This window comes from Fonsecaea pedrosoi, assembly GCF_000835455.1.
Source record: "Fonsecaea pedrosoi CBS 271.37 unplaced genomic scaffold supercont1.3, whole genome shotgun sequence".
Classification (NCBI taxonomy): domain Eukaryota; kingdom Fungi; phylum Ascomycota; class Eurotiomycetes; order Chaetothyriales; family Herpotrichiellaceae; genus Fonsecaea; species Fonsecaea pedrosoi.
This window is the reverse complement of record NW_013550613.1, coordinates 3,532,666-3,544,248: the sequence shown is the minus strand read 5'-3', so window position 1 is coordinate 3,544,248 and position 11,583 is coordinate 3,532,666. Positions and strand designations below refer to the sequence as shown.

The window sequence follows — 11,583 nt, the reverse complement described above, 5'->3', positions numbered from 1 at the left end:
GTTGCCTCGCGAGTAGAAGACCTGCTTGTTTCATTGCTTTTAGTTCTGCGTCGACTTTCAGAATAGTTCTCCATCCCCTTTTCGATCACGATACAGGCCGCCAAAAAAAAGTAATAACACAGGACCCAGGATAACACGACCGGAATGTCCAAGGAAGAGGCTGTCGAGCACCATGAGAGCTCCAAGGTCACGACCGCGCACAGCAAGGCCGGCATCACACTGATCCCAGCACCATCCGATGACCCTCGCGATCCACTGGTACGTGGTTCTGCATCTTTTCCCAACTTCTCGTGCTGCAAGACGCTGACGATCGATCTTCGGATCAGAACTGGTCACAAGGCCGGAAACTTCTCACGCTGTTTATCGTGTCCTTTGCCGGGTTCACAGGAACGCTGCAGGCCGTGGGTAACGTGTCCAGTGTCTTCCAGCAAGGTGCACTGTACCACAAGACGCCGGTCGAGATTACATACTCGGTGAGAGACACAGTTACCATTACTTGTTACTTGTGTCAGGCACCCCGGATGAGACGGAAAGGTTGCTGACAAGCCATTGATCGTGAAAGGTCTCGGCCGCCACTGCTGGATTGTGCGCCGGGCCTCTGTTCTGGTCGCCCGTCTCGAGGAGGATCGGTCGCGGCGGCAGCATCTTGTGGGCGACGGTCCTCACCCTCGCCTGCACCGTGTGGGCGGCGACGTGCACGGGTTCGGGCGATTACTACAGTTTCGTGCTGTCGAGGTTGTTTGGCTGTTTGGCGGGATCCTGCGCGACGACTGGTGAGTGTTTGTCCGGTCAATCACCGTCTTGCCCGTCTTTAGCCCTGGCAGTGTGGCAGTCTACTAATAACATCTCAATGGATTAATTTCGCAGTGGGCGCGAGTTACATCACCGACACGTTCTTCCTGCATCAGCGAGGGAAATGCTTCGCTTTCTACAACGTCATGATCCTCCTAGGGTGAGCTCTTCTCTACCTCATAATAGAAGATCCACAAGGGATTCAATCATCTCAACTGCTAATTACTGGAAAATGTGAATAGAACCCTTGCAGGCCCGACATTCTCCGGCTTCGTGGTGGGCAACGGCGCCCCCTGGAGCATCGAATACTGGTATAACGTCGGGCTGGAAGGCTTCGTCATCCTGATGATCTTGTTCCTCCTCGAAGAAACCGGCTGGACGAGACCTGGACGGCCAGCGTATCCCGTTCCTGCGACGTCTTTCTTCCAGCGTTCCGTCGACGTCTATCTCTTCCGGAACCCCAATGTCGCTGAAGGGATGACGAACAGGGAAGCGGTGAGTCGTCTCTTTCAATCGTGGACGATTGCGGTATACTGATGTGTGTATACGTATACCTCCATCTGGCGACCATGCCGATCCGGATCGGTGTCCATCCTGTTGGCATCCTGGGCGGGTTGTTCTTGATGATTGTTTTTGGCTGGTCAGTTCCTCTCCCAGCCAAGTATGAGAGGAACGATATACTGATGGCATTCCTCACTTAGGAGCGTCGGTGTCAATAACCTGCTCGCCGTCTTCTTACAGTCGCCCGTGAGCGAAAAGGGCTATGGCTTCACGCCGAACCAGAACGCTGAATGTAAGACCTTTTCTCCACTCCGGCTCAAGCGTGCCCATGTCCTGTCCTGGCCTGTCTCATCCCAGCTGATCCTTCTGAGAAGTCACCTTTGCAGCCTGGTTCGGCTGTATCACGGGCCAACTCTACGGGCTCGCCTTCAACGACCGACTCCCTCTCTGGATCTGCCGCCGGACCGGGGGCGTGTGGAAACCCGAGTTCCGGCTGCACGCTTTGTGGTTCCCGACGTTCCTCTGCCTGAACGTCGGGCTGGGCCTCTTCGGCGCCGCCCTGCAGTACCACCTGCACTACATGGTCGCCGCGGTGGGGAATTTCCTGCTGAACTTCTCCTCCAACGTGGCCGTGCCCGTGATTGTCAACTACGAAGTCGAGTGCTTCACAAAGTATCCCGTCGAGGCCGCCACCATCATGAACTTCTACCGCACGATCTTTGGGATTGCCATCCCCTTCTTCATCGACGGCTGGGAGGCCCGCGTCGGCGTCGGCTGGGTCTTTGGCATGATGGCCTTTGTCTCCGTTGCGGCGTTTGGGCTGATCATCGTCCTCATGGTCGCGGGACATCGCGTCCGGCACTGGTTCCACACGGATATCCTGTCGAGTGAGGAGGGGACGAAGATTATTGGCGAAGAGGTCAATCGTCTGGACGTGGAGGCTCATTGATGTCCACACTGCGTCCATGCCCCGCGTTCATGGTTGCTGGAGGATGGTCCTTCTGGAAGGACTGTTTCACGATGATTGTCGAGGACACAGGTCGATATCCAAAGTTCTTGAGAGGCAGAGCGGGTGAGAGATATCTCTTGTTCCGCAAAGTTTTCAAAGACTATCCTTGCGCAAAGCACCGTGGAGTGTCCATGTACGTGTTGATTTTTTGTCTCGTACCCAGCCGACTGAGTCTCCCGCGCCCCCTCATCTGCAGTCATCGCGCAACAGCGTCCCGGGATCCGTAACGTTATTGAGTGAGAGTGGAGCCATTCTGGCTCGAAGAAGCTAGCGGCTGACGTGCCGCCTCCAGATCAAGATCGATATAATTAATACATGACTCGCTGGCTGGGCAGTGGATAGTGGATAGTGGATCCGCACTGAATACGAGTACTCAGTAATCGGTCCTCAGTAAGACGAAACAGCGACGATCTGGCTACCTACCTTCCTTGGTGGATTGATCGCGGACCAAAAAAGCTGAGAAGGAAAAAAAAATAAAAATGCAGGGCTATGGGCATGAAATCATTGGAACCATATGTACAAAACCGGAGTCCATGTTTCCTAACAAGGGCGACTTTAGGGGCAAAAAACCCCCACCGCTCGGGGTCTCTGACTTCCAAGACCTGAACCATGTTGATACATACCCATTAATGCGTGGTATCACCTCTCTCTCTCTCTCTCTTCTATGCTATTTCGAAGACTGGAAGTTTCTGTACGAGCTGGAGATACTGGACCCGCACGGGGATATTACCGCATTGGACAAGCTGGTATCATTCTACACGAGTTCCAGGACCTGGCCTCGATATGGGGCTGGACGCCGATGGCCGACGCTCCAAGACCAGCTTCCATTCACCACGTATCAGGGGAGTGAGGAGTTCGCCGAAGTGTCTGGTTCTTGCCTCGTCGAGAAATAAGGTCATGAATTCTAATAGTCTGTCCATCTCTCGCAAGCCAGTTCAGGCCGCGTCTGTGCCTGTGTCTTGGTCGTTCATATCAGAATGAATCATGTCGAAGTGGCAACATGACAGAAGACCTCTCCCGACTCACCTGGGCGGGTTTGCTTATATCCTGTATCTTCCCCCCGCCTTTGCTGTCGCATTTACGTGGTGTTGGCGTCAGTTGTTATGTGTGTAGAGTTTCTGTGTAGTGAGCTTGTGTACTCAGCCTTGTCTGTGACAGCCTTGTGTCCATCTCCCACACCGCACCGTACTACAGTCCGTTCCGCCCCTATAAAGCCCTTATGGATCAGGAGCGCCCTTTTGAGGTAGGTGTCTTGGGTAGATGTTTGTGACAGACCCCCTTGAAACGCCTCCCTAATACCATTCATTTAGACTGGGGCTGTCACGCCTTGGATTGTCTTAGCCCAACATCCTTCTTCTGAGCAGGATCCAAAGCGGCAAAAAACTTATCACAGAACAGCTCAACCTGCTGGTCTGTGATAAGCGAAACTCGGCCCCCCCCCCTTCAGGGGGGGTTGGTTTTTCTCGCCCGGTTATACTACGGATTTTATACTACAGTTGGTTGATGTCGTCGGTTCGGATCGGATGGGAGAGGGCGGTGTGGGTCTCGGAGGGAGGAACGACGGGGGGAAGGAATCGAGGTGCCTGATGCCCACTAACCCCCGGAGGGTTAGTTTTGACCTGACAGGACCTCGATTATTTGTCGTCGTAACCGTGACTCGAACTCGTGGTATTCGGATTCGCCCTTGTTGTGGATAAGGGGGTCTTTGCGTGACGGAATTTAGAGAGTGAAAACATATATACCAAGTGATTTCTTGTGGGGTTTGTTTTTTTGGTACCGCTGCCGGTACCTCTGTGATCCATCGACTTCGAGTCCTACTTTGGTACTTGGCAATGGACCTCGAGGCTCGAGAGTAGTGGTCTCATTATCTAGTAAACACCTGGTAACCGCCTCGCTGCCCTGCATCAGCCCATATCGATAATGTACATGGTGAAAGAGCCTGTTGCTCTTCTGTTCGGGAGACATCCCTATTTCCACTCGCCGTTGGAGTGCTGAAACCCCCCAATTCGGAGCGCTTCCATTGTCGTGACACTGATTGAAACCGGCCCATCACAGGGATCAGTGGTCCAAACTCCTCCAGTATCCGCTTTTAGACCTCAAAGGTTCCTCCATATAAGGGGTGAAAAGAATGACTGACCAAATTCCGCCGAGATTGCACCAAAACACCGCCGCTGAAAGTACAAAGGAAAAAAAGAGATAGGCACTTCAAATAAATCAACGAGATCTCCAGAGTGACCAGAGATATTCCGCTGAGCTGGGCAGGTGCGGGCTGGCAAAAGCCAGGATGCACACATCGGTGATGCAACCCAAGACAAAAACTCGCAGGAGGACATTGGGGATGAACATGCTGGCCATATGTCCGGATACCATCAGAGTGGCGACCTTGAACAAAGATGCCGCCCTGGGTGGCGCAGGCGGAACTGTGACAATGTTGGTGGTCTCACTGTAGATGGAAAAGGTAGGTGAAGGCATACCGGGAGACGGAAGGCCAGGTGAAGGAGGCCCATGAGATTGGAGTCCTGGAGAAAGGAGTTTTGGAGATGGCGGTGGGTGAAATGGTCTATGCCGTGGAGGCATCGGGGGCTTGTCGACCACGAATTGTGGAAGAACCTCGTTCACGAGTGGGCTCCGCTGCATGTTTTGCATCGACCAAGTCTCCTGCACGCCTAGAGAGAGCGATCTGTTCCGCAGCGTGAGAGTTTCCTTGCGAAGGACAGAACTCATGGTTGACTTCACATCCGACAACTCGCTCTGACAGTTTACGGCGGATGCACTGAAGTCATTCTTCAGGACCTGGATCTGGCGTTGGAGGTCATGGATCTCGTCCATGGCATGGTTGAGGCGTTTTTGCCACATCAGTTCACTGTTCTGTGCGTATGCTGGTGGAGGGGTAGAGTACGGCCCCCAATTCGCCAGGAATTGTTTCTTCTGGACAGCAGAGGTTGGCGTGCCACCGTATGGTCGAGCTGGCACAGGTGGATAGTTCAAGTTCGCAAAGGTTAGGTCAGTGACCATTGGACTTCCCCAGCTCGCAGTGCTGCTGCTGACGGGCGTGAACTCGTCGTCATCGAACCGCCAAGGAATGTTTTCAAATGTCGTTTTCAGAGATTTGATGAGCTGTTCATTGGGACATGCCGTGTCGAGAGTCAGCCTAGCTGCACGTGGAGTAGGAGGTGGTGTATCTTCCTTGATCCGCAGACGCGCCAGAGCAGATTTGACGACAGGAAGCAAATGAGTAACGCCCCATTTGCCGATCGAGTCCACCCAGACGAGGAAGCTGCTGAAGTGATCGTCCTTGCTGAGATCAAACTTGCACAGTGGTGACATGCAATACACTTGACCGTGGTCGATCCAGTGCATGTTCAGAACAGCAAAGGTGTTGTCGATCGAACAAGAGAATGCGATGGGCAATTCGGGCAGCATTCCTCCTTTCCAGGCTTTGGCGTATAGCATCTGAAGCGCCCTGACACACCATGCGCCACCAATAGCACATTGGTTATTGGCAGACTCGAGGCGATGTTCCTTGTTTCCCCATGTGCGTTCAAAGACCAGGAAGGGGCAGTACAGCGCAGCGCCTGGAGAGATGTACCCTGTATCGAAGTGGACAATGGTGCCAGTGGTCACCAGCCACGAAGGGAGGACCTCTAGCTCTTCAGTCGTGAAGGCCGCGCCAGCAAAGCCGCACCCAAGGCCACTGCGTGGGACGCTCAGTTCGTAGAGTGGTCCAATGCGATTAAGAGCACGTTCGGGAAGGGCTTCTCGGCTGAAACAAGGAACCATGCAGCGAGCAAGTTTAGGCTCACCGTCGATGGATGGGAGCAAGTTGGGAGGAAAGAGGGGCGAAGGACCAAATCCTCGACCGTTGACGACCTGATCGCGGAATTGTTCCTTTTGCGGTTCATATTTGGTGACATTGGGTAGTTCGGATTCAATCGCTGCCAGAAGCTCTGTAGGTAGTTTTTCCTTTGGCGCAGAGTCCATCACTCTGATGCGATACTGTGCGAGTACTTGCTGACGAAACGCCTTCCAGGGTAGGTGGCTACCATCGAAGGACGAAGGAGGAAGGTCATCTTCGGAATGCGCACTCACAGCACTGGTGGTTGACATGCTTGTGGTGGGTATGCGGACAAGACAGATAGAGGAGCAGAGCTTTAGGATAACAGGATGTGGACACTGACTCGAAGGATCGTCAGAAAGACCAGATAGACTTCACCAAAGTGTCCACACTGCTGCGATGAATGAAGAAGAAGTTGACGTAGCATTGGGAAGAATGGCCGCACTTTAAGGACTGTTCCTCTCGGCAACCATGGCCTGACAGTGTATCCGCGCGAGTGGCATACTTTGGAAGCGCCGTGATAGACACCATTCGTCTAGCAAAATGAAACAGACACACATCGGTTGATTCTCTAGTAGGGGGCAGCTGTATGAAAGGCGGGTGGGTAATTGATCCCCTGCGTCTGTAGGCGCGGACTGTACTGATCTGGCCTCCATCGTAAGCTTCGTTTGGTGTGAAGAGTTGCCCGGTGGGTGCCCGGATTTGCAAGTCCCAATGAGAGGAGATGCGGAGAGGCGAAGGAAGGATAGACACCCGGTCTCCAGATGCGCCCGAGGCCAAATAAAGGACCAGGTCATGTCGAATGGACGATGCAGGAGAGAAAGCCATGACCCATGCGTGTCTGCTGCAAGCAACAGATGCTTGTGATTGCTTCTGCTCCTCATGAAGCCACGCCTGTCTACACCAAGTCCAGCTAAGATGCGGGTGTAACGGGGCCGAAACGTGGCCAGCGCGTAATGCTCGTTGTTTGTTGGCGCCAGACATGGTCTGCATCAGGGTCAAGGCGAGCCACCGTCTTGGTTTGGCGCCTAGAAGCAACAACCGGGCGTCGACTATTGGTACAAAATCCTCTGATCACCACACAAAGCAAGAGAGCCACTGCAGGTCGCCCAAAAGAACCAACGCTCGGGCCGCCGGAATAGAACATCTGGCCTGTAAGTGGATCTAAACTTAGCAGCTTCAACATGGCCAGGCGAGCTGGAGAGGGACAGAACGTCGACTTACAGCAGTGTGCATTTCCATGTATATCCTCAGGTATATCCCATTGGTCGATCCATCAAACGAAATTGGGCCTCCCTTCTTCCCCAGCTTCCAACCCCGGTCGATGAGGAAAGAGTAGACCAAGGAGGTAAGTTCCTGTCACTCGTCCTCCTGACCACTCACCTCTATACAGGGAAACTTCAGGCCCGCCCGGGACTTTCCCTGCCGCCTACACATCTTCATCACGTCAAGCCACAACAGGGATAGAGGCGGACAGCCCTGGAGATAATTCAACTTTTCACAAGGTCATTGTCTCGTTAAGCACTTATCTTGATTCCTCCACCATGCCGAATTCAATTAGCCAGAGTTTAACTCCACGTATGTACAGACTGTTGCTCGCTTCTTCAGACCCGGGCTAGCTTGTCCGGCTCCATCGGGGAAGGCTTTCCGCTATGACGCTCTTAATGATGCTTGTTCGACTCCTGGGGGCGGTGTTGAAGGTGACAAGCTCAGGTGGGTCATATGGCGACCTCTTCTGGGCCTTATTGTCCCTGCAGAGCTTCACACGTTTGTCAAAGGCGCTCAATAGATCACTGATGGATTGCAGTCTGCAGTTCTCGGCCCACACCAAGATACTGCTGATCCGAGCTGCCATTGATTCGACATCTTTCTCATTGTCGAGCTGATAGGTCCTGATAGTTGCCACAGCATGAGGCAAGCAGCCTTCCGAGTTGTGTGTGTTGAGACAAGCTGTTTTGCCGTTGATGGACAGGGAGAAGGATTGTGCGGCTTTGCTCAAGCGCCAGAGGAAGTTCATATCACCGTAGTACCTTTGCGGCTCCTCCGCAGCTCCGGCAAAGATCATCAGGGCGTTGTTGCATGTCGCCGCTGACCCGGCCGACGCATTTCGAGCAGCGAGCATCGATTCGTCCTGTGCTTCGACAACGAAAAATGGCCAGTAGACATCTGGCACAGGCTGGGAGAGCTTGGCGAGATTGCAGGGTTCGTGCCGGCTGTTCGATATAATGCCGTGTTGTAATTCCAGCTGATGCGACGAGAATGCGCTGCTGGAATAGCCCAGAGTGATGATCGGCCTCGGCGTGGGCAGCTGCATCTTCCATCCATCCTGAACCTCAAAGTCGGGCACTTCATCCGGTACGCCGTCTCGATGGAAGAGTGTATTTGTACGGCACTTCATGATGCGGTGATTCTTGGCCACCGAGACCAGCAGCGGTAGGAGGAGGTCTGCCATCTCAACGCCGCTCACAAATCTGCGTCTCTTGACTTGTTGGGCGAATCTCGCGGCTTCTGGACTGGGACGTTGTGTCTCGCCGTATGGCATCCCAAGGGCAAACGCCAGTCGGCTCCATCGTTCATCGTCCATCTGTCTATCCTCAACGACGATGTGGTTGGGCTCGAGAGTTGTCGACCGATAGTCGGACGAGCCGAAAGATGTTCTTTTCTCGGATAGACTACTCTGGGTTGACGAAGAATGCTTGCGGATGTGACTTCGCAGGCTGGTCACCATAGTTCTCGAGAGATCCCGCATCTTGAGAGAGAGTCAATGGTCGTTTTCAGGCAGGCTCTGTAAGTTTCAGGGAGACGAATGTCGAACTGCCGTAGTATCACGCTATAGGTAAAGCAGTCAACCGCTGATGAAGAGGTCTTTGGCGGCTTATATCCAATCCTGATGGTGACCAGGACGAGGCAGACGCGCTGAAGGACTATTTCCTTTGCCGGTGCACAGATTCTCTGTGCCTTTCAACATTAGGAATGGGCGCTGTAGGGATGAGGCCGCATACTGGCTGCAGTGCGCCGAGCGCGTCATCGCCCAATAGCTGTTTGAATGGGGTTCATGGGCGTCTACAAGGCTGATCAGGGAGTCAATGCATTTTTCAGTTCCTGCTCATTAGGGGAAATTGCGGCAGCTGCATAGGAAGGAATGGGGAGTCTTGCACTGAAGTTCACACATACATTGTCCTCACACCATCTGTGACTTTCCTCGTATTCCCACCACCGTTGCATCCACAACACCCCGCAAAGCCTAAAAATGGGTATACTCGTACGAGTTGACAAGGTGACAGACACCAGCTTACTCAATCCTCGAGATCCCCACAACGGCCCGAGGAATCTAGACCTACGCTGCTTACACAACAACCCCTCTAGAAGTCTTTCCTGCCCTCACCAGCCTATCCAAGCATGCCTAGCCTGCGGGGACCTTCACTTGCGTCCTGGCGAGTCGCGTATCGTTAGAGGCATTACGACATGGCAAACCCTACCATGACAACCACAAACAACCAGAAGTGAAAAAATGTAACCACCACCACCGCCAGAACGGCGAGCCAGCGGCGGCAGAAAACCATAAATGAGGCGGCCATCCTTCTGTGTCTTGAGACGATTGCGATTGCAACATCTCATTTCAGCACAGGAGCTGGAGAAGAACAATATTACCAGGAGATTTAATAGCGTTAGCACATCAAAAAGAAGCATGGCACAGGATCTGACGGCAAAGGAGTCTATGGGCTCGGCAGCTCCTCTCAAGCCACCGAGGATCACGCACATTCTCGAGACGTGTCTGATGGTCAAGGACGTCGGCGCCGCAACCGAGTTCTACAAGAAGGTGCTGGATGTCGAACCTTTTTTGAACACGGTAAGAAACTCTCCTCGTCAGACGTACCTAGCGTACATGTACACCAAATCCTTTTATCCAATTGCTCACGATACGCCAATTCTAGCCACGCATGTCCGGCTTCGCCCTGTCACAGACGACGCTGCTCCTCTTCCAACTCGGAGCCACTGCCGCCGACAGTCCCATGCCCGACAACCGCGGTGTGATCCCCGGCCACGGGCCTTCGCAGGACGTCCTTAGTCTGCTCCTCGCCACCAGAGCAGATGCAGGGGCGGCGACGACGACAGCAGCAGTTACCCCAGCATCCTCGAAGCGGGCAGAACTTCCAGGCCGACTGAACCAGCACTTCTGCCTTGCGGTAGCCTCGCCTGCTGACGTCCAGGCGTGGGAGAGGTGGTTCGAGGACAAGGACGTGGCGATACTCGGGAAGGTGAACTGGCCCCGCGGCGGCAAGAGCGTGTACTTTGGCGATCTGGATGGGAATGTCGGGGAGATTGCCAGTCGAGGAATCTGGGAGCATTACTAGGTTCTGTGATGTCTTAGGCACGGTAGAGAGACAGAAGACAGCCAGCAGAGGCTACAGATAGCAAATGGTCTAACACCCTACGCTCGTCTTGTTTTTGGTTCGCATTCCCAACAGAATCCCAGTCCATTTATCAATTCCCAAGCAGAACCATCGCTCTCGACTCTCGACCGATTCTAGTTCCGTTTGCGGATGGTGTTCCTCAACAACCACGAGCCTATGCTTCTTCGATGGGGTTATCTTGAATTGTTGCCCGTCAGCCTATGCTCAATCGGCCCGTGCTTTACTCAACTCACCCCATGCCGTCGATATGAGGACGTTTGTAATAAACTTTGTTCTTGATGGGCGGACCACGCGCTAGATAGCCTGACCGCCATACAGCCACGTGCTACACGCAGACCCAGCCAGCCACGCAGACAGGGATGCAGATACTTGGGAGAAGAGCACAGTGTGTCAACACAAACACAAGAGAGGCGAGATTTCAGACGCAACACGAGAGTCGCCCACACGTGCTTCGCGGTCAGGTAGGAGGGGGGGAAGGAGTGTGGCTGGGTGTAGGTGTGAACCGTGACCTCTGGTAGAATACTAGCGAGGGGCTGACCACGTCTGCCTGTCTACAAACCAAAGAAAACCCCTCCAGTGTAAATGGATGGCATAAACTGTAAACCTTGTTCTGAACCATCCCCTCAAAAGACTGCGCGGTTTGCAGCCGAGTGGATGGCCATCCACATCCACATCCAACTCTTAACATACTGCACTGTTCTGGACTGGGTTGAGACACGAGAACATGAGTGAGGTTTTTCGTTCGGTCTTCGTTACGTTGCGTTGCGTTGAGGTGATGTCCAGAAAGAGAGGGTCTGTGCGTATGTATATGTGTGTGTGTATGTGTATGTGAGAGAGGTCCTCAACAGTTTTGAATTGTTGGCACTTACTTTGTCGAGTGCTGAGTAGGTATAAAAACCCCGTCTGATATCCCCAGCCATTTCTCTTTTTTCTCCCAGGTTCTGTTACAGACTCATCTGTAACGTTACCAGATACGCGAAACAACACCACCACCAACACCACCACCAACACCACCACCAACACCACCACCA

General features: G+C 53.4%; 4 protein-coding genes across 4 annotated transcripts; 2 read left to right on the top strand and 2 right to left on the bottom strand.

Moving 5' to 3' along the window:
* Positions 1–144: 144 nt before the first annotated feature.
* Z517_05208 (uncharacterized protein) lies at positions 145–2,242 on the top strand (the record flags this gene model as incomplete). Its single annotated transcript, XM_013430535.1, has 8 exons — positions 145–258; positions 327–473; positions 563–773; positions 868–952; positions 1,035–1,227; positions 1,293–1,432; positions 1,494–1,585; positions 1,668–2,242. The coding sequence occupies 8 exons, from the start codon at positions 145–147 to the stop codon at positions 2,240–2,242; spliced, it is 1,557 nt and encodes a 518-aa protein (XP_013285989.1).
* Positions 2,243–4,516: 2,274 nt separating this feature from the next.
* Positions 4,517–6,409, bottom strand: Z517_05207 (uncharacterized protein; the record flags this gene model as incomplete). The annotated part of the gene is made up of 1 exon (XM_013430534.1): positions 4,517–6,409. One exon carries the CDS (start codon positions 6,407–6,409, stop codon positions 4,517–4,519), a length of 1,893 nt encoding a protein of 630 aa, XP_013285988.1.
* A 1,343-nt stretch (positions 6,410–7,752) lies between these two features.
* Z517_05206 (uncharacterized protein) lies at positions 7,753–8,886 on the bottom strand (the record flags this gene model as incomplete). The annotated part of the gene is made up of 1 exon (XM_013430533.1): positions 7,753–8,886. The coding sequence occupies one exon, from the start codon at positions 8,884–8,886 to the stop codon at positions 7,753–7,755; it is 1,134 nt and encodes a 377-aa protein (XP_013285987.1).
* Positions 8,887–9,825: 939 nt separating this feature from the next.
* On the top strand, positions 9,826–10,492 carry Z517_05205 (uncharacterized protein; the record flags this gene model as incomplete). Its single annotated transcript, XM_013430532.1, has 2 exons — positions 9,826–9,987; positions 10,073–10,492. 2 exons carry the CDS (start codon positions 9,826–9,828, stop codon positions 10,490–10,492), a joined length of 582 nt encoding a protein of 193 aa, XP_013285986.1.
* Between the last annotated feature and the right edge of the window lie 1,091 nt (positions 10,493–11,583).